General features: G+C 47.3%; 3 protein-coding genes and 1 non-coding gene across 9 annotated transcripts in view; all 4 read left to right on the top strand.

Moving 5' to 3' along the window:
* The first annotated feature begins 713 nt into the window (after positions 1-713).
* On the top strand, positions 714-7,689 carry LOC102422299 (paraplegin-like). Of its 2 annotated transcripts, XM_014461990.2 has the most exons (4): positions 728-1,590; positions 3,349-3,515; positions 4,429-4,506; positions 7,316-7,689. In XM_014461990.2, the coding sequence occupies exons 1-4, from the start codon at positions 1,479-1,481 to the stop codon at positions 7,505-7,507; spliced, it is 549 nt and encodes a 182-aa protein (XP_014317476.1). In that variant the 5' UTR covers positions 728-1,478; the 3' UTR covers positions 7,508-7,689. The 2 variants fall into 2 exon arrangements, with proteins under 2 accessions (XP_014317477.1, XP_014317476.1); XM_014461991.2 differs by lacking the exon at positions 4,429-4,506 and having other exon boundaries at positions 714-1,590.
* Positions 7,690-13,117: 5,428 nt separating this feature from the next.
* Positions 13,118-16,059, top strand: RPL13 (ribosomal protein L13). Of its 2 annotated transcripts, none has more exons than XM_006095993.3 (6): positions 13,118-13,244; positions 13,410-13,530; positions 13,810-13,951; positions 14,159-14,332; positions 15,234-15,290; positions 15,876-16,059. In XM_006095993.3, exons 2-6 carry the CDS (start codon positions 13,427-13,429, stop codon positions 16,032-16,034), a joined length of 636 nt encoding a protein of 211 aa, XP_006096055.1. In that variant the 5' UTR covers positions 13,118-13,244; positions 13,410-13,426; the 3' UTR covers positions 16,035-16,059. The 2 variants fall into 2 exon arrangements, with proteins under 2 accessions (XP_006096055.1, XP_006096056.1); XM_006095994.3 differs by having other exon boundaries at positions 13,230-13,248.
* On the top strand, positions 14,018-14,101 carry LOC111827441. Its single transcript, XR_002831021.1, has one exon. It is a non-coding gene; the product is annotated as a small nucleolar RNA MBII-202 (small nucleolar RNA).
* A 5,106-nt stretch (positions 16,060-21,165) lies between the features above and the next one.
* The window catches only part of PDCD5 (programmed cell death 5), a 17,461-nt gene continuing 16,075 nt past the window's right edge, over positions 21,166-22,551 (top strand). Inside the window, exon 1 of one of the 4 annotated variants that reach the window (XM_014461987.2) lies at positions 21,166-21,393. In XM_014461987.2, coding sequence (XP_014317473.1) covers positions 21,328-21,393 — 66 coding nt within the window. In that variant the 5' untranslated portion in view covers positions 21,166-21,327. The remainder of the gene's footprint in view (positions 21,394-22,551) is intronic. The other 3 variants (XM_014461988.2, XM_014461989.2, XM_006095991.3) reach the window with 3 other exon arrangements.

Raw genomic sequence — 22,551 nt, 5'->3', positions numbered from 1 at the left:
CGAACCGTGACCTCCTGGTTCATAGGTCAACGGTCAATCCCTGAGCCATGCCTGGCAGGCTTGTTGATTGCTTCTTGTATGTGCCCTGACTGGGGATCGAACCTGCAATCTTGAACTATTGGGACGATGCTCTAAGCAGCTGAGGTACCCAGCTGGGGCCACAAAGTAGATTGTTAGTCTGGGAATGTTTGATTATGTCCTTCTGACCAGGCCAGTTCCTTTTATATGCTCATTGGAGGGCTGAGTCTAGTCACTAGACTCTAGTGTTTTGTGACAGAGATAAGTGGATGCAGCAGTCACTGAAGTAGGTGATTGGGGCTGGGTCCAGGGTGAGGCAGGTGGGACAGTTACCTATAGTGTGATATTTATGGGACACTAAAATATTCAGTAATCAAGTTAAATATTTTAAGCCTGGCCAGCGTGGCTCAGTGGTTGAGCATCGACATGAACCAGGAGGTCATGGTTCGACTTCCGGTCAGGGCACATGCTAGGGTTGCAGGCTCAATCCCCAGTGTGGGGCATGCAGGAGGCAGCCAATCAGTGATTCTCTCTCACCTTTGATGTTTTATCTCATAAATATTTTAATGCAATATCAACAAAATAGGGAGCATTTGAGATCTTGCTTCCCAGCATTGTTGTCATTTTGGCTCAAATAAATTCTTATAAAAACTTAAAAATATATATATATATATCAACAAAATAAATATTAATGCAGAAAGATTCACAATGATGCAAATATCACTAAAATGAACTCTTCTCAGAATCTTTGCTTTAGTAGATTGCTGAAAGACATAAACTAGTCATAATGAGAAAAACTCCCTCGAGAGCTCATACTTCGCTAGGGAAAGATAAGTTCTCATTGCTGTTTGGTTGTAATTTCCAGCCTTTTTAATTGTAGTTTAATTTAGTGTTGGATTTTAAGTTTCCCCTTTCAATTTTCCGGCTACTGTGAGGTGGTTTTCTTGCTGCCGTAACCCTCAGAAATGACACCTGCAACCCAAGTCTCTCCTTGTTGCTCAGGAGCAGGCCTTGTCCTGCTGGAGCTGTACACACACCTGGTGTTGGCCAGTGAGGAGGCTAAGGCAAGGTTACTTTCCTTGTCCCCCACATAACCTCATGGTCAGAGGGCCATGGTGCAGGGGTGGGGGTGGGGGGTTCCTTGGTGGCCTTGGTCCCTGCACTTCCTGGTTGCTTCACCTAAGAGCTCCTGTCTTGGCGGTCCTTTACTTCATATATACCTAGTAATGTACAAGGAGACACACCCACAATGTGTGAGTCATTCTCTTTAATGATACTAGCTTTTTATAAAAATGGGGATAGTGCAGATTTGCTTAACAGCTTTGAAACCCTCTGATTAAAGATCTCGTATTTCTCACCTTCATATTTAAAGCCCACATCCTGCCTGCTAACTCAGGCCACCTGACGTTCTGCAGGTCTCCATTGCACCTCGGACAAACGCTGCACTGGGCTTTGCTCAGATGCTCCCAAGAGATCAGCACCTCTTCACCAAGGAGCAGCTGTTTGAGAGGATGTGCATGGCCCTCGGTGGTCGCGTGTCGGAGGCCATCTCCTTCAATAAGGTCACTACTGGTGAGGAGTTGGCCCTGCAGGGTCTGGAGTTCTTACAGTGCTTTTACACCCATTATCCCTCTGCATGGGGGGCGGATAGGGGAAGTATATGTGATGAAAGGATTTGAATAGTAGGTTGCAACTATCCTTTAAATCTCATTAAGTGTGTTTTTGTTTAAAACAATTTTTTAAAAATATTTTTTTTTTTATTTCAGAGAGGAAGGGAGAGAGAAAAACATCAATGATGAGAGAGAACCATTGATCGGCTGCATCCTGCACACCCCACACTGGGGATTGAGCCCACAACCTAGGCATGTGCCCTGACTGGGAATCGAACCATGACCCCTTGGTTCATAGGTTGACACTCAACCAATGAGCCACGCCGGCTGGGTTCATTAAGTGTTTTTTAAAGATGAGCTATGGTGAAAGGAGATTTGAAACTAAGCAAGACTTTTAAAATAATTTGTTACAAAAGCTTTTACATACATGTAGACTATAAATGCATTTAATTGGCTAATTATTGGTAATTCAAGCAACTTTACTGTTCTCAAGCTGTTATTTCACTGGGGTGGCTAGAGAGCAGGCAGCAGACTTCCCCTGCTTGATCCCCAGCATTGGGGTTCAGTGTTGACAAGTGTGCCCTGGGTACACCTGAACTTGTGCACAAGAATTGCTGGTGAAGCAAATGCAAATATGCAACCCACGTAGTTTTTTACTTTATTTTTTTTTGGGGGGGACGGGCAGAGAGAGAGACATTAATTTGTTGTTCTACTTATTTATACATTGCATTTCTTTTTTTTTTTTAACCATAAGAGAAAAAATTTATAAAATGGATTTCAACAAAATTAAAAACGTTTGCACTTTGAGCCCTGGCCGGTGGTGCTCAGTGGGTTGGGGCATCGTCCCATGCACCAAAAGTTTGCAGGTTCGGTCAGGGCACATGCCAGGGTTGCGGGGCCAAAGTAGGGGATGTGCAGGTGGCTGCTGATAGATGTTTCGCTCTCACATCAATGTTTCTCTCTCTGCCTCTCCCTTCCTCTCACTCTCTGTTGACCTCTCCAAGACAACTTGATCCAACTTCCTTCTTGAAAACTCCCTCTTTGTTTAGTCTTTGGTGCCACACTCATTTTGATTCTTCAGTCCGAGGCGCAGGGGCTGGAGGTGGTGCTGGGGGTATGCGATCGCTGGACCGTGACCAAAGCCATCTAGGTGCTGCTGGGTTGTTCTGGGCAGGGCATTCTACTCCCGAGTGTGAGGGGCGGGAGGGTGACGGAGCCCGAATGGGGAAAGGAGTGCGGGGTCCGGGAGAGGGGGACGGGGGTGGAGGGGGGGGGGAGGAACGGCCGCAGGGTCTGCACCCACCTCCGCACCCACCGCCCCACCGCCAGCCTCTTATAGGCTAACGCTCCGAACGGGTGGCTGGCGGGCGGATTGACGGGCACGGGCGGTTCGGCAGCTGCGGGGCACAATCTATACATTGCATTTCATTCATTGGTTGATTTTTTATGTTCCCCAACTGGGGATTAATCCCGCAACCTTGGCATATCGGGATGATACTCTAACCAACTGAGCCACCTGGCCAGGATCTGAATAATTTTTTGGACAAAAGAGCATTTTTTAAAGTTTCCGGTCTCTCTCTTAAGGAATAGTAACAGGATACAGTTGTCCCTTGGAGACTCTGCATCTGCTGTCTGGCCGAGGTGTTTGCCAGTGGGGTCCCCAGGATGCCCTGACTCTGCACTCCCAGGAAAGAAACCTTTTCTTGGCCCTATTCTCCAGGAGCGCAGGACGACCTGAGGAAGGTTACTCGTATTGCCTACTCCATGGTGAAGCAGTTTGGGATGGCACCGAGCATTGGGCCCATCTCCTTCCCTGAGGCTCAGGAGGGCCTTGCAGGCATTGGTCGGCGCCCCTTCAGCCAGGGCCTCCAACAGATGATGGATCACGTGAGTCCACAGGCCTTGCTGCTGCACCTGTGCTCCATTCAGCCCCACAGTGTGGTAGAGGGCAAGTCTTTGTATGCAGAGGAGGCCTCCCACTGTGCCCTGTCCCTGAGCCTTCACATTGGGGCCTTTCCTCCTGACCTCTGTTGTTTCTCTGAACTGCCTAGTAGTGTGTGTTCTTGGATGAGGACCCCTGTGTGGCTCCTGATGAAACTGTAGATGATGGGAAACTGGGAAGAATATCAAATAAATGCATCAAATGACAGAGCCAGTGCCAATGATCCCTGTGGCCAGCAGGGACATGCTGCATTGTCCAAAGGAGATTGGGCCAGGACAGTGTCCAGCCTGTCCTGGGGCAGCTCTAATTGGCCTGGTGCATGAGCATTTGAGGCAGCTGCGGGCATGGAGGACAGACACAGGGTCCTTGGCCTCTAGGGAGGGGCGGGGGGGCATCTACAGGTGGGAATGGCTGCTGTGGGCAGGCATCCTGAACTAGGACATTCCCAAGGTTGGGATGGGGGCCAGAAACTGTTGGCAGCTGACCTCTCCTGGTCATTGCGATAGACAAAAGGCTGTGTTTCTGAACCTGCAGTTCTGTGGTGTACTTTGGTGTCAGAACCAGCCTATAGATCAGTGGTTCTCAACCTTGGCTGCACATTAGAATCACCTGGGAATCTTTTTAAAATCCTGATTTCTGGGCCTCATCCTTCGGAAATTCTGTTTCTTTGTTACTAATGTTGTGGCCCCACCCATAACAAAGAAACAGAATTTCCGGAGGACAAGGCCCAGAAATCAGGATTTTAAAAAGATTCCCAGGTGATTCTAATGTGCAGCCAAGGTTGAGAACCAATGCTATAGATGATGCTGAGAATAGTGGTCAGCTCTTCTCATTACAGATCTCCTCTCTCATTCACAGGAAGCTCAACTGTTGGTGGCTAAGGCCTACAGGCACACTGAGAAGGTGCTGCAGGACAATCTGGACAAGCTCCAGGCGGTGAGACTTGGTGCATTCTAACCTCCAGGCACCTGTCTGTCTCTTCAGAAGTTGTGTGTGTGGGTGCTGTTACTGCGCTGTGCTGGCATAGCTGGTCATTCTTTTATGGAATACTAGTGGCCCAATACATGAATTCGTGCACATTGAAAGGAAATTAATTAGAAGAAATATTTTAATATCGCTATTCACCCTTTCTCTATAATAGAAGTGTCAACCAAATGAATCAACTTAGCCATTTATAGATACAGAATAAACTTGCTTAATTAGGCCTGCTTTCTGATGTAGCTAAACTTTTCCCAGCCCAGTGAAGCAACTTTTCTTTCAGGTAATTGTCAGCAACACAGCAGTAAATATCAACATGAAGCAGATTATTATTGTAGATCACACAGGGAGAACAAAGGGTAAAATATTTAACTGCAGCAGTGTTTGACTATATTCTGCACAGTGAGAAAACCTGAAGTCATTTTCAAAGTCCACCATTTCTTCTTTTCATTCGGGTCAAGTTTCTAAGCTTTCTAAATCTCCGTTTTCTGGCTAATGAAAAGAAAATAGGATTCCACCGAGTCTCCTGTCTTATCTACTCCGGAACTTCTGTGAGGATCAAATGAGATGAGGCACGTGAAAACGCTTCACAGACATTTGGTTACAGTGTGAAATGTTTCCACCTGGCTATAAAGCAAGTCGTGTTCCTGGGCTGAAGAAACTGCAAGGAGGCTAGTCGCTAGGAAGTGAAAGCCGGGTGATGCTACATGACATCATTATCCAGACAGTTGGACACTTAGCATATTAGCCTTTTATATATAGAGATTTCAAATGAACACAGAACTTTTTTTTTTTTTTTTTAAGAGAGAGACAGGTGTGGGAAGAGAGAGACAGAAACATCGATTTGTTGTTCCATTTATTTATGCATTCATTGGTTGATTCTTATATGTGCCCTGACCAGGTATTTAACCCACAACATTGGCGTATCAGGATGATACTCTATCCAACTGAGCTACCTGGCCAGGGCTCAAATGAACACAGAAATTTAGAAAACAACATACCAAATATGTGTTCCACCCAGCTCAGCTGAAATATAATATTTTCCACTTTTTAGCATTTTATTATGAACATGCCAAACCAGTTCTTTCAAAATAGACAGAAGAACATAATAAACTGTCATGTGTCCATTACCCAGCGTCAGCAATTATTAATGTTTGGTCAATTTTGTTTAATCTTTTTCCAACTCAAACTTTTCCTGAAATTTTAAAAATAAAATGTAAAGTTTAGGATAGTTTTATTAGATTTACAGAAAAGTCACAAATGTAGTAGAGTTTTCTTATACCCCACACCCAGTTTTTCCTGTTATTCACATCTTCCATTAATATGTTGCACTTTTCAGAACCTAGTGAGCCAGTATTGATATATTAACTAGATTTCCTTAGCCTTTCCCTAATGTCCTTTTCCTGCAGGGGCACCCTCCTCTACCCCCACATTTACATTTAATCATCATGCCTCCTTGGGCTCCTCTTGGCTGGGACAGTTCCGCACTTTTCTGTTGTTGATGGCCTGCCATGGCAGTGTTAGGAAATGGGTCTGATGTTCTCACAATGAGACTAGGTGTTGGGTTTGGGGCCATCGCTTGACTTCAGAGGTGAAGTTACTGTGTCCCTATACTTGTGGGCAGCTCTTGGTGGATAGGCTGTTTCGTTAATGTGAGGCACCGCCAGCTTGGCAGTTGTGCCTATTGGGTTTTCCAAGTGTTGCCACTTACTAGCAGCACCAGCTTCCCCCAGAGTTGTGGTATTGTAGAATGCCAGGCCTACCCAATCTGCTGAGCCATAAACTTGTTGTTGTTTTTTTTTAAATATATTTTTATTGATTCCAGAGAGGAAGGGAGAGAGAGAGAGAAGCATCAATGATGAGAGAGAGAATCATTGATTGGCTGTCTCCTGCAAGCCCCCTACTGGGGATTGAGCCTGCAACCTGGGCATGTGCCCTTGACCGGAATCGAACCTGTGACCCTTCAGTCTGCAGGCCAATGCTCTATCCACCAAGCAACCCGGCTAGGGCCGAGCTATATACTTGTTAACAATGTCCTTGGTGTCACACATGTGCATTGTCACTGCCACTGGGCAGGACCCAGGCTCCCTGTGATGGGCCGAGGATGTCCTGCCTCGGTTTGCGCTGTGATCATGATGGACTCACATGATTGGTGGGGTGCAGAACTTAGCAATATATTAGAGCAGCCACACAGATTAAGTGGTCACCCAGTTTGGGGATGACAGAAGCCAGTCCAGGTGGCTGTGGCAGCATTCCTTGTAGTGGGACTGAGCAGCAGTAATTGAGTGCTGGCACAGAACCCTCAGGATTCGTTCAGCATGTTTTCCATGATCATATCTAGAGAGGCAGAGGCACCCCTTCCCAAATTGTGAAGTCCCCCAACTTATACCTCAGTGCCAGCATTCCTCTCAAGTTCCAGCGAGGATGTTCTGCATTTTAGTCCCCTCCCCCCATACAGACACCCACACCTTGTTTGGTAAAGGAAATCGAAGGTTGCCCAAAATAAGCATAGATTTGGAAGGGAAGCAGACAATTAATGAGGCTGCAGCTGGCAAATCATCTCCAAGATTGAAACAGGGAGTGATTCTTTGCTTAAGCTGCCTGTGTGTGCTGCTTCCCTGGGAAAGTGGCCTATCTGGGGGCACCCTATTCACAGACACCCCTTTCTGGGAGGGTGAGAGGCCCCCTCTCAGTGCTCTGCTCTCAAAAGGCTCTTGTCTGTGTCCTTGTCCTCCAAGGTTAACACACTATCCTTTGTTTCTCTTAGCTGGCAAATGCCCTGCTGGAAAAGGAAGTGATAAACTACGAGGACATCGAGGCCCTCATCGGCCCCCCGCCTCACGGGCCCAAGAAGATGATTGCGCCTTTGAGCTGGAGAGACGCCGAGAGGGAGAAGCAAGACACTGGGGAGGAGGAGGCGCCTCAGCAGCCGCCACTTCGAGGGGAGGAGCAGTCTTAGCCCAAATAGCTGGACCTCATTAATGGTGCCCGTGGGGACCCAGGGAGGGTTCTTTACTTAGCTGTCCCCCAAGTTCCTTTTCACTGGAGAGTTGAACCTCATCGTCCATCCTGGTCCCTGCTGAAGGCCTTATGAGATCTGTTGGATTCTGTACCTGTGATTAATAAAGACTGCAGAGGTGATTTCGTTTTGTTTTTGTAGATTTTTTTTTCCCCTGGGGAGGATTGTCAGTGCTTGTTACAGGTGCATATGGAGGAGCTCCCAGGTTTATGACCCGGCAGTCAGGCTCATGCTGGGCTTGTGCAGGGGCTCTTCCAGCTCCTGCGACTTTGTCAGCATGCTAACAGGATCCGCGATGAAAGGACACTCTGAGCCAATGTCCTCATCCGCACTCAATGGGAGTACAGAATAGGGGACAGGCACCAGGCTCTAAAGGATTAAAACACTGCCACCTACTGCCTTGCTGACTGATGCATACAAGGACCTCTCCTCACTGGTCTGGTGGGGGATACCTGAGGACTGTTGATACTTCATGATAGAGAACCCAACTTTGTACCATGTGGTCAGCTCTAACCCAGAGGGGCTGTTGGGTTTGTCCTGGAACACAGGATAGTGTGTGTTTACAAGTTATGATTTCAGCAATTGAAGAGCCCCTTTTGTAGGAATCTGGGATAAGGGGCCAAGGACACCTCACCACTGCAAGACAGACAAGGGCACTCAGCTCCCGTCTCCCTGGAGGTGTGCAACATGCACTCAGGCGCTCCTACTTGCTACTCTTATCACTTCCCCAATTATGGGTACTTCCTGACAGATGGTTGTTCTGTTGCTGTTTCCACACTGCGCCGAGGAAATGCCCGCTGAGCTATAGGTGGGCAAATATAGGTGTGATTACAAATGAGGGGGAACACAAGCTTTTTTTTTTTTTAACTTTTGTTTTTTTAAATATACATATTTTTTTATTGATTTCAGAGAAGGGAAAGATAGAAACATCAATGATGAGAGAATCATTGATTGGCTACCTCTTGCACGCCCCCCACTGGGGACCGAGCCCACAACCCAGGCATGTGCCCTTGACCAAAATCAAACCCAGGACCCTTCAGTCCACAGGCCAACACTCTATCCACTGAGTCAAACCAGCTAGGGCGACACTTGCCTTTGCCCGTTTCCCAAATTCATTTCCAAAGATCTGCATTAGTCTGGTATCTTTGCCTGAAGGCAGTATTCTTTGTTACCTATAAGGTGGATATGGACAAGCTCATCCCTTGTATTTTATCCATTAAAATGGCCTATGCCTGTATATCCTTCGGAAAGTCATTTGCTGAGCAAAGAAGATGCTTAGTGAGAAATAGGATATAAATGGCATGAATGGGCTGCCTTGCTTTAGGAGGGGGCAGGTGCAGCTGGCTTCCCAGCACTTGCTGATATGAATGGGTTCATGGCCCCTTGGCCAGAGGGCAGAGGGTGCTTTGTGCTATGATTAATAGTTGTTCGAAGAGCCAAAACCGGTTTGGCTCAGTGGATAGAGCATCGGCCTGCGGACTGAAGGGTCCCAGGTTCGATTCCGGTCAAGGGCATGTACCTGGGTTGCGGGCACATCTCCAGTGGGAGATGTGCAGGAGGAAGCTGGTCGATGTTTCTCTCTCATCGATGTTTCTAACTCTCTATCTCTCTCCCTTCCTCTCTGTAAAAAATCAATAAAATATATATATAAAAAAAATAGTTGTTCGAAGACTGGTCCTCTGGTCAAATTATGTTACCTCCCTATCATGAGAAATGGCAATTGAGAAGTGTGCCAAGAATTAAACCTCTGCTATCTCACTCGGATGATGTTCATACCGCCTTTTATTTTATTTCTTTTTTGTTAATTCTCACCCCAGGATATTTTTTTCCATTGATTTTGAGAGAGAGTGGAAGTGGGGCAAGAGGGTTAGGGAGAGAGAGAAAAACATCAATTGGTTACCTTCCAAATGAGTCCCAACCAGGGCTGGGGTTCAAACCTGCAACCCAGGTACGTACCCTTGACTGGGAATCAAACCTGAGACCCTTCATTGTGTGGGATGACACTCTAACCACTGAGAGCACCGGCCAGGGCTCACACCTCCTTTAAAGAGGGTCCTAGCCCAGCCCTTGTTGCTCAGTGGTTGAGTGTTGACCTATGAACCAGGTGGTCCTGGTTCAATTCCCAGTCAGGACACATGCCCGGGTTTCTGGCTCAATCTTGGGTGAGGGGTATGTAGGGGCTAGTGCAGGGGTGGGCAAACTTTTTGACTCGAGGGCCACAATGGGTTCTTAAACTGGACCGGAGGGCCGGAACAAAAGCATGGATGGAGTGTTTGTGTGAACTAATATAAATTCAAAGTAAACATCATTACATAAAAGGGTACGGTCTTTTTTTTTTTTAGTTTTATTCATTTCAAACGGGCCGGATCCGGCCCGAGGGCCGTAGTTTGCCCACGGCTGGGCTAGTGGTTCAATGATTCTCTCATTAAAAAGAGGATCCTAAAGGTGAAGAGGCTTCAACAGTACATGGTCCCTAGAGCAGTCAAACCAAACCAGGCAACCTGTGTGCTTGATGCTGGGAATGAAACCCTGACCCTCTGCCCTCTGCCCAGCAGAGGCAGTATATCCTGGCCTGATTATAACTTCTGGAACTCTAAGTTAGGCATGTGTTTATCTCCTAATTCTGGAACTCTTTTTGTCTAAGTTAGGCATGTGTTTATCTCCTCATTGAGATAAACACATGTTCCCTAAATAAACATACACAATTAGAGCCTCAGAAAATCAATAAGAAAAATAATAACTTGTAGTTCTTAAATCAATACAAATTATTCTTCACTCTGATCTAGACTCATAAATAAATGTGGTTTTTTGTTTTTTAAGAATTTTATTTTTTTTGAGGTGCAATTGACCTACATCAGTCTTAGGTGTACAATGTAATGATTCAATATTTGTATATATTGCAAAATGATTGGCACAGTAAGTCAACATCAACACAGTTATAGAATCTTTTCTCTTGTGATGAGAACTTTTAAGGTTGACTCTCAGCTACTTTCAAACAAAACATTTATGATTATGATAATATACTTCCAGTTGTCTTTCACTGAAGTTAGTGTTTTCTCATATTACAGGAACCTTTGAGTTAGCCTCTATGCTAAACACATGCCTGATTTATGTGCAGGCCATGATTTTGGAAAGTTGATAGAATGGATGATGATGAGTTCTGTGATGAAGCAGTGTAACATTATACAATACAAATATATTTAATCAATAAAAATATATTTAAACTTTTATTGATTTCAGAGAGGAAGGGGGAGGGAGAGAGAGAGATAGAAACATCAACAATGAGAGAGATTCATGGATCAGCTGCCTCCACACCCCCTACTGGGGATCAAGCCCCCAACCTGGGCATGTGCCCTTGGCCGGAATCGAACCCAGGACCCTTCAGTCCACAGGCTGACGCTCTATCCACTGAGCCAAACCAGCTAGGGCTATGATACAAATTTTAAAAATAAACCAAGACTGTGTCTGAAAGGGTTACAGAAGCTCTTGTTGACTGTCTTAGATTAGATTTCTTTGAGGCTGACCCTCAAAGCACCAGATGGAGGAGGCCAGTCAGGTGCAGGTATGCAATGAGCAGGCACTGCCATGAGTAACTGGGGATCAGTCTTGCAAGGAAATAGTGGGTGTGCAGAGTATACTCTGACACCTCCAAGGGTGTCATACCAGGAATCTTTGGCCCCCTTAGTTCAGCGGTTCTCAACCTGTGGATCTCGACCCCTTTGGGGGTCGAACGACCCTTTCACAGGGGTCGCCTAAGACCATCGGAAAACACATATATAATTACATATTGTTTTTGTGATTAATCACTATGCTTTAATTATGTTCAATTTGTAACAATGAAAATACATCCTGCATATCAGATATTTACATGACGATTCATAACAGTAGCAAAATTACAGTTATGAAGTAGCAACGAAAATAATTTTATGGTTGGGGGTCACCACAACATGAGGAACTGTATTAAAGGGTAGCAGCATTAGGAAGGTTGAGAACCACTGCCTTAGTTGAATGCTGCTTCCAGGGGCATTAGCCCTTTTTTGTCCACAGGCTGTGCCAAGGGATGGGCTGTCACTCCAGTTAAAGGTAAAACCCTTGAGCCAGCTAAGTCTTTGTATCAGAAGGATTCCTGCATGACAGTTCACTTCTTTAACCTTTCCCAATGGGAAAGCTGAGCATGTTTTCAGCAGAACTTTCCTATCAGAACTTTCTTTGGCTCGATTTTGCATACTTTTCGAGTATTCAAGTGTGGAAAATTGGATTCTAGCCCGGCTGGTGTAGCTCAGTGCTTGCCCTATGAAACAGGAAGTCACAGTTAAATTCCCGGGTCAGGGCACATGCTGGGGTTGTGGGCTTGATCCCCAGTTGGAGGCATGCAGGAGGCAGCCAATGAATGATTCCCATCATTGATGTTCTGTCTCTCTCCCTCTCCCTTCCTCTCTGAAATCAATAAAAAAAATATTTAAAAATTAATAAAGAAAAATTGGATGTGTTTAACGTGGTTATGTGCAGTAGACTAAGGTCCTCAAATGATAACTTCACCTTATTAAACCATACTGTATTCTGAACAGTTTGCAACTTCAGACCTCTAGCCCCCATCCAGTGACCCTGACAGCTTCATAACCAGGCGCACCTGCGCTCGGGTGGAGGCGAGGGTTAGGGCAGATGACTGCATGAGTCTTGGATGGAGATAGGAATATTTGAGATTACAAAGCAAGGTATCTTGGTCCATGGTGAGCTCACTGAAAGGGGCCTGATAAATTTTAAACACGGCTATTGCCTTTATTCATATTGAACACGTATCTATTAAATGGCACAGTCTGGGTTTGAACTTCCCATGTAGGCTCTGTATTTGTCTGAATAGATTGTGCCTCATCTGTTACACATGTTCTGTCTTCCTGATCATAACGTTGTAATTTCTCAGTGAGTCCCAAACCTGATTTTTCTAACACCCGAGGATATCCCAATAGAGAAGAAAACTTTATCAGTAACCTGTTTACTCAGTGCAGGGCACAGGCCTCTAAGTTTCTCCTTTTTGTGTCATGATATTCTTAAAATATTAGGTTTTGCTAGGAGGAAGACTGGTAATTGGGGTGAGGTGGGAAAGAGGGTTACTGGGATGTCAAGGCCTATAGGTAGCAGTAGAGTGTTGAGTTCCCATTCCTCTCCTGGAGAACAGGAGACGCGCAGGGCACAGGATACAGACGTAGGCCTGGCTTCCTGTTTTTGATGATGTTTGTCTCTGTGAAGGAGGCAGTCGGCCAGGTGGATTCCTGGTGCCACCACCTGCTGCCCTATTTCAGAGAAGTTACCCGATCCTTCCGCGGAACAGAGGAAGTTGTACGATTAAATGCATGTGAAATAGTGGCTTCTCCGCTTACAGCAACCGCCTTAGGTGTTGGGGAAATGTAGCGAGTTCCGTAAGGGTGGAAGCTGGAAAGGCTCGGTGCTGCCAGGAGTTCGCAGAACGCACGCAGCCGTCGCTGTCTTCCGACGTAGGTTATGCGCCCAGACCCTCCAGGGGCCGCGAGGGCGACTGGGAGTGTGCTGACATCACTTCCGCATTCCCGGCTGTGATTGGTTAGAACGCGTCATCGCTTCTGATTGGCCGGGCCCACTGCCATTCCAGGGTTCTTTGCGGCTCCACTTCCTTTCCGCCGGCCGTTCTCCTTCGGAGAAGGTGGGTACGCGTAAAGCCAGTGCTGGTGGAGGCCATCGGTGGCCATCGGGCTCCATCCGCCGTCATCGGCGTAGGGCCACGCCACAGACGGCGTCGGGCTGTAGCCCGGTTCTGTGGGCGCGCCGTCCGCCCGGAGCTCGGGCCCTGACTCGCTTTTCTCCGTAGGCCCGTAGGCAGCAGCCATGGCGCCCAGCCGAAATGGCATGATCCTAAAGCCCCACTTCCACAAGGACTGGCAGCGGCGCGTTGCCACGTGGTTTAACCAGCCGGCGCGGAAGATCCGCAGGTGAGGAGCGCACAGCCAAGTGACGACAGTGTCCGGTGTCGTTGTACCCCTTAGGGTGCAAGTGCACTTGTACCCTTTAACCATGTGCTAACCGCGCGGCTCCTGCAGTTCCACGTTAGAGCCGACGTTGTAATGATGTGATTGAGGGCGACTTGTGGTCGCAGGTGGGCGGCGTGGTCTGCGTTTCCGCGTCCCCGCTGTGGTGCGGGATAGCAGACGCCCGAGTGGGAAGATCGGCCTTCGGGTGGGGTAACTGCCGCCTGGCTTCTGTCTGCCCAGACGCAAGGCCCGGCAAGCCAAAGCGCGCCGCATCGCCCCGCGCCCCGCGTCCGGACCCATCCGACCCATCGTGAGATGCCCCACCGTGAGGTACCACACCAAAGTGCGAGCCGGCAGGGGCTTCAGCTTGGAGGAGTTGCGGGTGAGTATCCGAAAAAAACGCATTATTAGAGACGAATAAGGTTTGCCGCCTGGGCTCACAGTCACATGATGACATTCTCCGGAATCGCTGTACTGCCTTGATGAAAGTACACTTGAACCCTTTTCCATCTGACGACTGAGCCCTTCCATTAGGGTGGGGAGGTGAGAGACTTCTTGGGACTTCATCTGTGTCTGTCTCCGCGGGCAGGTGGCCGGCATCCACAAAAAGGTGGCGCGGACCATTGGGATCTCGGTGGATCCGCGGCGGCGGAACAAGTCCACCGAATCCCTGCAGGCCAACGTGCAGCGGCTGAAGGAGTACCGCTCCAAGCTCATCCTCTTCCCCAGGAAGCCGTCGGCCCCCAAGAAGGGAGACAGTTCTGTGAGTACAGCCCCCAGGCTCCCCGGGGGGCGGTGAGGGTTGAGGGGGGTCTCTGAGAGACCGGCAGAGGATGTATGTGGTGTCTGTCCCTGGGTCCAGCTATGGTGAAAAGGAAGATATTTGCTTGTATCCCTTTTGTCCCCCAAAACTTGGCCTTCATGTTTGGGTGGTAAAGAATTGCTAATGAGAAGATCTAAGAATTCCCAAATTAACCCATCAGAACTGCCAGATTCACTCATGTTCCTCAAAACGAGGTTTTCTTTGTTTAGTGGTAATAGCAAGAGCTGATTGGGAGGCTTTTTTACATTGGAAATGTTTTGCTATGAAGTGCTTTATAAATAGCACAAATGTTTCTACAGAAAGATGTTTTTGGTTTTTTTCCAATTTTTTGTTTTTTAGAGAGAGGGAGGGAGGGGGAAGAAAAGGCATCGATGTGCCAGAGACACATGGATTGGTTGCCTCCCACATGCTCCTGACCAACAGGGCCAGCATCAAACCTGCTTGGGCCAATGCTTTTACCACTGAGCCACATCAACGAGGGCCATTAGTTGATTCTTGTATGTTCCCTGACTGACTATTTAACCTGCAAACCTGGTGTGTCGGGAAGGACACTAACCAAGTGAGCTATCTGGTCAGGATTCTAGAAAAAAGTTAAGTGTCCATCCAAATGGGCTTCCAGGGAAGTTGTGTTGGGGAGTTGCTTTATGCTCTAGTTGACAGTTTGCTCTGCCTGCATCTCTGGTACAGACATAGGTGCTCTTGTATGTGCCTGTATCTGTCAGGTCAGGAATTCAGTGACGTGCCATTACTTGGCATAGTCACCCAGGGAGAGGTCTAGGGCTGGCTTGGAGCCCTTAGAGAAATGAGCTGAGCCCAATTGATTCTCACTTCTCATAAACAGGCTGAAGAACTCAAATTGGCCACCCAGCTGACCGGACCAGTCATGCCCATACGGAATGTAAGTGAATGTTTCTTGGGGTGGGGATTGGCTTAAGGGAGTGAAAGGTGGCAAGAGCATCTTGCATTCTTTTTTCCCCCCTTTTTATCGTTGACAGTATTACAGATATTCCCCAATTTCTCATCCACCTCCTTGAGCATCCTATATTGTTAACAGATGGACTCCTTGAGGAGGGGGAGGGCCTTGTCTTCTCTTTGAGGAAACTTTGGAGACCCACACTTTTCATCCTTCCATGTTGAGGGTTCATTTTCCCTCGCTGTTTGGAAAGCTCATGGTGCATTTGGTGATTTTGTAAACTGCCCATCAAGTGACTGGCCCCTTAAGGTTCCTCTGGAAAAGAGGAGATGGGCCCAAGGCTTCCTTCACTCAGATCTTTGTGTCCAAGCACAGCACCCTACCCAGCCTTCGTGTCTAAGGAGGTTGCTTCTGCCTCTACTCTGAGTTTGGGTCCTTTTCTAAGTCCAGAGGATATCTTCCTTGGTGGCCTCCCTCTAAGATCTCTCCAGGTTCTAATAACATTTGGGTTCTGAGCCTTGTCACAGGCCTTACTGTAGGCAAGAGTTTGACCTCCTGTGCTCCTTCTAGGTCTACAAGAAGGAGAAAGCCAGGGTCATCACAGAGGAGGAGAAGAACTTCAAGGCTTTTGCCAGTCTTCGCATGGCCCGTGCCAATGCCCGGCTCTTTGGCATCCGGGCAAAAAGAGCCAAAGAAGCTGCAGAACAGGATGTTGAAAAGAAAAAATAAAGTGCTCTTGGCAACTTGTGATAAATCTGCAGTCTCCATGTATCAGTCTGTATAAGGGATGGGTGCAGGGCCTTTTTTTCCTTAGGGGATCCTGAGGGCTGGGCAGGGGATTAGGGTGTTCTTATAAGGCAGCCCAGATGCTCGGTTGCATCCTACTGATTGTATTTTAGGATTACTGTTTGATCAACTGATTGAATAATTTAATCTGTGACAAGATTACAAATCTAATTTTCAAGTTGAGCTTCCTTTTTTGTTGATTAAACCAGTTATTCCCAGTTATTTTAGCATCTCTGGGCTTGTCTGCATCCCTGCTGTGCTGAGTAGCAGCAGCAGACTTGTAGGCTTGCATGCTTTGGTGCAGAAGATAATCCTCTGGTTGTCCCTGCTTGGCTGAGAAGTGGCAAGGAATTCCACTGCTCACCCCACAGGGAGGTTGGAGCCCAGCCAAGTGTTCCCTTTGTGGGCAAAATGGTACCCAGAGAGTGTTTTCTCTACAAGTGAGATGCTCAGTTAAGGCCCCATTTTTGTCCTGTACTGTTGACTTTTAGCATCTAAAATTAACAGTTTATAAGATGGCTGATTTTAATGGAAATTGTGTCAGACATAAAGCTCAGCTGAGGTGGAGGAGGTATGGGAATTTGAGCCTAAGGTGTGTTCAACAATCTCTATGTGGAGGGACTGCTGGCATCTGTTCTGTGTTACTTTGTGCTTGGGGCCTAGTGAGTTGGAATCCAACTTCTAGATGGCTCCGTTCTGCCAGAGCCCTGGCTGTGCTCTTTGCAGGTTTGAAGCACGGGGATGTGCAAGGCATCGGCTCCACTCCACTCCACTGCACTAGCACCGAGTTCTGTCTTGGTGGTTGAAGGGAAGAAACCCCTGCCTCTCAGACAATGGCTTCTGCCTTCAGTCACGTGCACACCTGTCCACCTTCCACCCTTGTGCCACCAGCTGTACTCCACAGAAAAGGGTCTTAGTTCTCAGAAGAGTCCCAGTGTGTGCAGAGCCAGTGAGCCAAGAAAATGCTTAGGAAAGGCCTTCGGTGCGGAATACATGCTTTAGGACCTTGTTACAAGGGCCCTTTGTCTAAATTTCTGAGTAATCTGGCCATGCCCAGTAATGGTGGCAGCATTACAGTCTCATGCTTCTCTGGGCCCTTTTCCTCCCTGTTCAGTAAGCACTTAAGCTAGATGTGCCACCTGATGAAGCCAGGCAGGTGGCCTTTGAAAGGTGGTGCTTTGAGGGTCAGCCTCAAAGAAATCTAAGACAGTCAACAAGAGCTTCTGTAACCCTTTCAGACACAGTATTGGTTTATTTTTAAAATTTTTATCATAGCCCTAGCTGGTTTGGCTCAGTGGATAGAGCGTCAGCCTGTGGACTGAAGGGTCCTGGGTTCGATTCAGGTCAAGGGCACATGCCCAGGTTGGGGGCTTGATCCCCAGTAGGGGTTGTGGAGGCAGCTGATCCATGAATCTCTCTCATTGTTGATGTTTCTATCTCTCTCCCTCCCCCTTCCTCTCTGAAATCAATAAAAGTTTAAATCTATTTTTATTGATTAAATATATTTTTATTGGATAATGTTACACTGCTTCATCACAGAACTCATCACCATTCTATCAACTTTCCAAAATCATGGCCTGGACATAAATCAGATAGAGGCTTACTCAATGGTTCCTGTAATATGAGAAAACACTAACTTCAGTGAAAGACAACTGGAAGTATATTATAATCATAAATGTTTTGTGAAAGTTGCTGAGAGTCAACCTTAAAAGTTCTCATCACAAGAAACAGATTCTGTAACTGTGTTGATGTTGACTTACTGTGCCAATCATTTTGCAATATATACAAATATTGAATTATTACATTGTACACCTAAGACTGATGCATGTCAATTATACCTAAAAAAAAATAAAATTCTTAAAAAACAAAAAACCCACATTTATTTATGAGTCTAGATCAGAGTGAAGAATATATTTAATATAAAAAAGCAACAAGATGGAATAAAAAGAAACAAATAGAACATCCATCTGAAGGAACCTAAAGAAAATAACAAAGTATAAAAAGAGGTAGAAATAGCCCTAGCTGGTTTGGCTCGGGGTCTTGGGTTCGATTCTGGTCAAGGTCACATGCCCAGGTTGTGGGCTCGATCCCCAGTGTGGGCCATACAGGAGGCAGCTGATCAATGATTCTCATCACTGATGTTTGTATCTCTCCCTCTCCCTCTCCCTCCCTGAAATCAATAAAAATATATTTTTTTAAAAAAAGTCAAATTCAAAGCACATGAAGTCTCTATCCCCAAGAATTGAAAGAGATATTATTCTAAATGTTCATGGCAACATTATTAACAATAGCCAAAAAGTGAGTGTCCATTGATGGATTAATGAATAAACAAAATGTAGTATCCTATATAATAAAAGGCTAATATGCAAATCCACCAAACAGGGGGACAACCAGTCACTATGACACGCACTGACCACCAGAGGGCAGACGCTCAACGCAGGAGCTGCCCCCTGGTGGTCAGTGCGCTTCCACAGGGGGGAGCACTGCTCAGCCAGAAGCCCAGAAGTCGGGCTCAGGCTGGTGAGGGCAGCAGCAGTGGCTGAAGCCTCTCCCGCCTCCACAGCAGTGCTAAGGATGTGTGACTGACAGTTTAGGCCCAGCTCCTTGGGAGCTGTCAGTCGGACATCCCCCAAGGGCTCCAGGACTGTAAGAGGGTGCAGGCCGGGCTGAGGGACACCCCCTAGTGCACAAATCTCACGCACCAGGCCTCTAGTATACGTACAATGAAATACTTTTCAGCTTTAAATAGGAAGAACATTCCAACACATGCTACACCATGAACTGGTCTTGAGGACAGCATGCTAAGTGAAATAAGCCAATCACAAAAGGACAAATATTCTATGATTCCATTTATGTAAAGTAGTTAGCCAAAATCATAAGGGACAGAGAACAGAATGATGGTTATTAAGGGCTGGGGGAGAGGAGCTTGAGGAGTTATTTAATGGGTATAGATCAGGGGTGGGCAACCTTTTTGTGAGTGCGTGCCAAAACCAGCAAAATCTCTGACTCAAAATTCTGCGTGCCAACCCTAATTTTTTGAGAACATGTTACGCCTACTTGATATCTTTTAAGGTGTACGTATGTGAAGAACCTTGAAGAAATAATAAAATTCATTCTAGTGACAAAAACACAGTATATGATGATGAAAAATACATTTTTAAAAATATATTTTATTGATTTTTTACAGAGAGGAAGGGAGAGGGATAGAGAGTTGGAAACATCGATGAGAGAGAAACATTGATCAGCTGCTTCCTGCACACCCCCTACTGGGGATGTGCCACAACCAAGGTACATGCCCTTGACTGGAATTGAACCTGGGATCTTTCAGTCCGCAGGCCGATGCTCTATCCACTGAGCCAAACCAGTTAGGGCAATACATTTATTTTTTAATGTATACATGTACACTGAGAGTCCAACAGAAAACTTTATGACTCCGTTTGATATTATCAGTGGGACTATTGCTGCTGCGTCACTGATGACAGAGATTTTACATCAGGTTTATATTTCGTGACCTTCAGAGATATGCATGAGCTACTACTTTCATCCGTCAGGCTACTCCTATTAAGAGACTTAACAAAATTCATCACTGAGAACAAAGATTCACAAGCGTGTGTGGATGAACACATGGAGAGTAACGCTGTTGCAAAGTTTTTTAAACAGAAAAAATTTTCTGGAATGGCATTCCAAGTCCTCAATAGTTTGTTTTCGACACTATTGAAATTGCTTTTCCCCTCTCTTGTCAATCCATGTCTATGGTCTTTAAGATAACTTGTTATGTAAAATTATTTATTTATCTAAGATGCACCTACACTGAATTTATCTGAAAAATAAAAAAGTTGATATTAAGAAAAAAATTGTAAATGGAAGATTATAAGAGAGGGTTTTGCGTGCCAGCCAAAGTTACTGGCGTGCCATGTTTGGCATGCGTGCCAGGGGTTGCCCACCCCTGGTATAGAGTTTCAGTTTTACTAGATGAAAAGAGTTTATGTAAATGTACTTAACACTACTGAACTGTACATTAAAAATAGTTTAAAAGGTATATTTTATATATTTGCCATAATGAAAAAACAGGTGTATAACCTGCACGAGTAATAGGTTACTCCACACACACCAATATCCCCACTTCAAAGATGCAACCTCCTCCTCAACCCTCCGCAATGGAGTTCACTCAGCCCCAGCTGCCCACCCCAACAGCCTCGGACAGGCCCTGGTGGGGAAGTGGGTGTCCAGAAGTTTATATCACACCCAGAGTCCCCCACGCCAACCTGGGAGGGAAGGCCTATGTTTCCAAGTCTCACCCTCCAAGTTTGCTTTAACTTGGCTTCTTAATGGCCGGGTGACCAGAGAGTCTTTTCTATCTACGCCTTTGGCGCCCCCTTAAATGTACAATTTAATGTCTTTTAGCAAATTTAAGAGTTGTGCAACCCTCACCACAGTCCAGTTTTAGAACATTTTCACCACCCCACTTAGCCTTTCTAAGGCCCGGCATCTTCATCTATAAATGGAGATAACACGAGCAGAGTGAAAGGTTTGGAGTGGGCCGGGGTTGCGCACCTATGACATGAGGCCATAATGTATCAAAAAAGATTTTATTCCGACCACATGGGTGCAGGTGGGCTGAGACCGAGAAAAGCATCAGCGAAGAGAGGAGGGAGAGATAGGTTTTTATTAACTTTGGCTGGCTGCTGACGTAAGGGTCTGGTCTGTCCTTGCTTTCTCCCAGGCCAGGTGTCTTCTGGTTATCTGAGCTATGCTGTGCTTAAGGCTGCAAGCTTTCTGCAAGGTATCTGCTAAGCACAGTAAGTCTTTCTCTGCCCCGTTTTATTCTCTTTAACCCTTCCACTTAGCACGCAATAGGCCACAAACAAATTTTGCCTGTTATTTTACTTGCTGTGTTTAGATTGCTATGTTCTCTCACTCGCAGACAAGCCCTAGCCACGTGACGCCCGCGAGTGCATAGCGTCACCCGGGAGGGGAGGTGGGGCCCAGCAAGAGAAGGCGAGGTGCTCGGGTTCTGCCCACTGCCCCGCCCCACGCCCACCCCCTGCGATCGCGGAATCGGGCCTCGCCAGGCGCCCTGGCTGCGTCGGGCGGCGCGGCTCCGGGCTGGATTGGTGATGCCTGGGAGTCACGGGCGCCTGCGCAGTGGGTAGGGCCGCGTTCGCCCCGCCGCTGAGGGAGTAACGCCGAGTGGGCCGGAGCGGGGTGCTTGGCTGCTCTGCCCGTCGGCCGCACCATGGCGGAGGAGGAGCTGGAGGCTCTGCGGAAGCAGAGGCTGGCGGAGCTGCAGGCCAAGCACGGGGTGAGCGCGCCCGCCGCCCGTTCGGCCCTTTTCCCGCGGGGCGCCGCCCTCGCCCGAGGTGGAGGGCGCGGCGGCTCTAGGCGCCTCGGCCGGCGCTCGGCCCGCGGGCGGAGAACCCGCGGCTGCCCCGAGGCCGTCCCGGGCCTCTCCCTGTCGCGTGGGTTTTCGGCGGCCGGCCGGCCACGTGCTCTCCCGGGTGGGTCCGGTCGGGCCTCTCTCGGGCCGGGTTGGGCTCGCCTCCAAGGCCTGGCCGGGCCGGCGTCGGCCCGAAGGAAACGTCCCGCTCCTCGGGTCTCTGCTCCGTAGCCTCGGGGTCCAGCCTGTTTCCGCTGCTGGTTCCGGCGGGATTGTTCCCTAGAATTCTGACCCCAGCAACCTTCCCGCGTTTGTTGCCGGTCCGCTGTGTGCCCGGTGCTGAGGGGACAGCGGGGAGCATCCCATCTCCTGTGACGGAGTGACGGTCTCGGGGAGGAGCCAGGCTCTCGGCACTCATCCCATAGATAAAATCCTCCAGTAATGGCTGCAGGAAGGAGAGGGAGCCGGCTGGGTACGGGCTGGAACGCGATGGTCTCCCAGGAGGTGCCGTTGGAATCCTCAGCATTCCCCCCCCTTTCCCCCCCGAAATTATTCTTACCCCGTAAAATGCGGTTCCATTGTACGGGGACTCCCCTTCCTAATGGTTGTTTGTATTCTAAAACATTCTATTAGATTGTGACTTTAGATTAGAAGCTTATCAAAACATTGATTTTTTTTTTTTTTTTTTGCCCTAACCGATTTGGCTCAGTGGATAGAGCGTCGGCCTGCGGACTGAAAGGTTCCAGGTTCGATCCCTGTCAATGGCATGTACCTTGGTTGCAGGCACATCCCCAGTGGGAGGTGTGCAGGAGGCAGCTGATCGATGTTTCTCTCTCATCGATGTTTCTAACTCTCTATCCCTCTCCCTTCCTCTCTGTAAAAAATCAATAAAATATATTTTTTTTAAAAAACACTGATTTTTAAAATTTGATATTTTTTAATTGATTTTAGAGAGGGAGAAGCATCAACTTTGTTGTTCCACTTATTTGTGCATTGCTTGATTCTTTTTTTTCTTCTATTTTTTAAAAAAATATATTTTATTGATTTTTTACAGAGAGGAAGCCAGAGGGCTAGAGAGTTAGA

The sequence above is a fragment of the Myotis lucifugus genome, unplaced genomic scaffold (assembly GCF_000147115.1).
Source record: "Myotis lucifugus unplaced genomic scaffold, Myoluc2.0 scaffold_164, whole genome shotgun sequence".
Taxonomy (NCBI): domain Eukaryota; kingdom Metazoa; phylum Chordata; class Mammalia; order Chiroptera; family Vespertilionidae; genus Myotis; species Myotis lucifugus.
This window is presented reverse-complemented; position numbering and strand designations above follow the sequence as displayed.

Bases quoted from the DNA above. Each gene is read 5' to 3' on its own strand.
- LOC102422299 (XM_014461990.2), top strand. From the start codon at position 1,479: ATGCTCCCAAGAGATCAGCACCTCTTCACCAAGGAGCAGCTGTTTGAG. The intron at 1,591-3,348 runs GTGAGGAGTTGG...CCTATTCTCCAG, and splicing joins CTTCAATAAGGTCACTACTG to GAGCGCAGGACGACCTGAGG. The intron at 3,516-4,428 runs GTGAGTCCACAG...TCTCATTCACAG, and splicing joins TCCAACAGATGATGGATCAC to GAAGCTCAACTGTTGGTGGC.
- RPL13 (XM_006095993.3), top strand. From the start codon at position 13,427: ATGGCGCCCAGCCGAAATGGCATGATCCTAAAGCCCCACTTCCACAAG. The intron at 13,952-14,158 runs GTGAGTATCCGA...CTCCGCGGGCAG, and splicing joins TCAGCTTGGAGGAGTTGCGG to GTGGCCGGCATCCACAAAAA. The intron at 15,291-15,875 runs GTAAGTGAATGT...TGCTCCTTCTAG, and splicing joins CAGTCATGCCCATACGGAAT to GTCTACAAGAAGGAGAAAGC.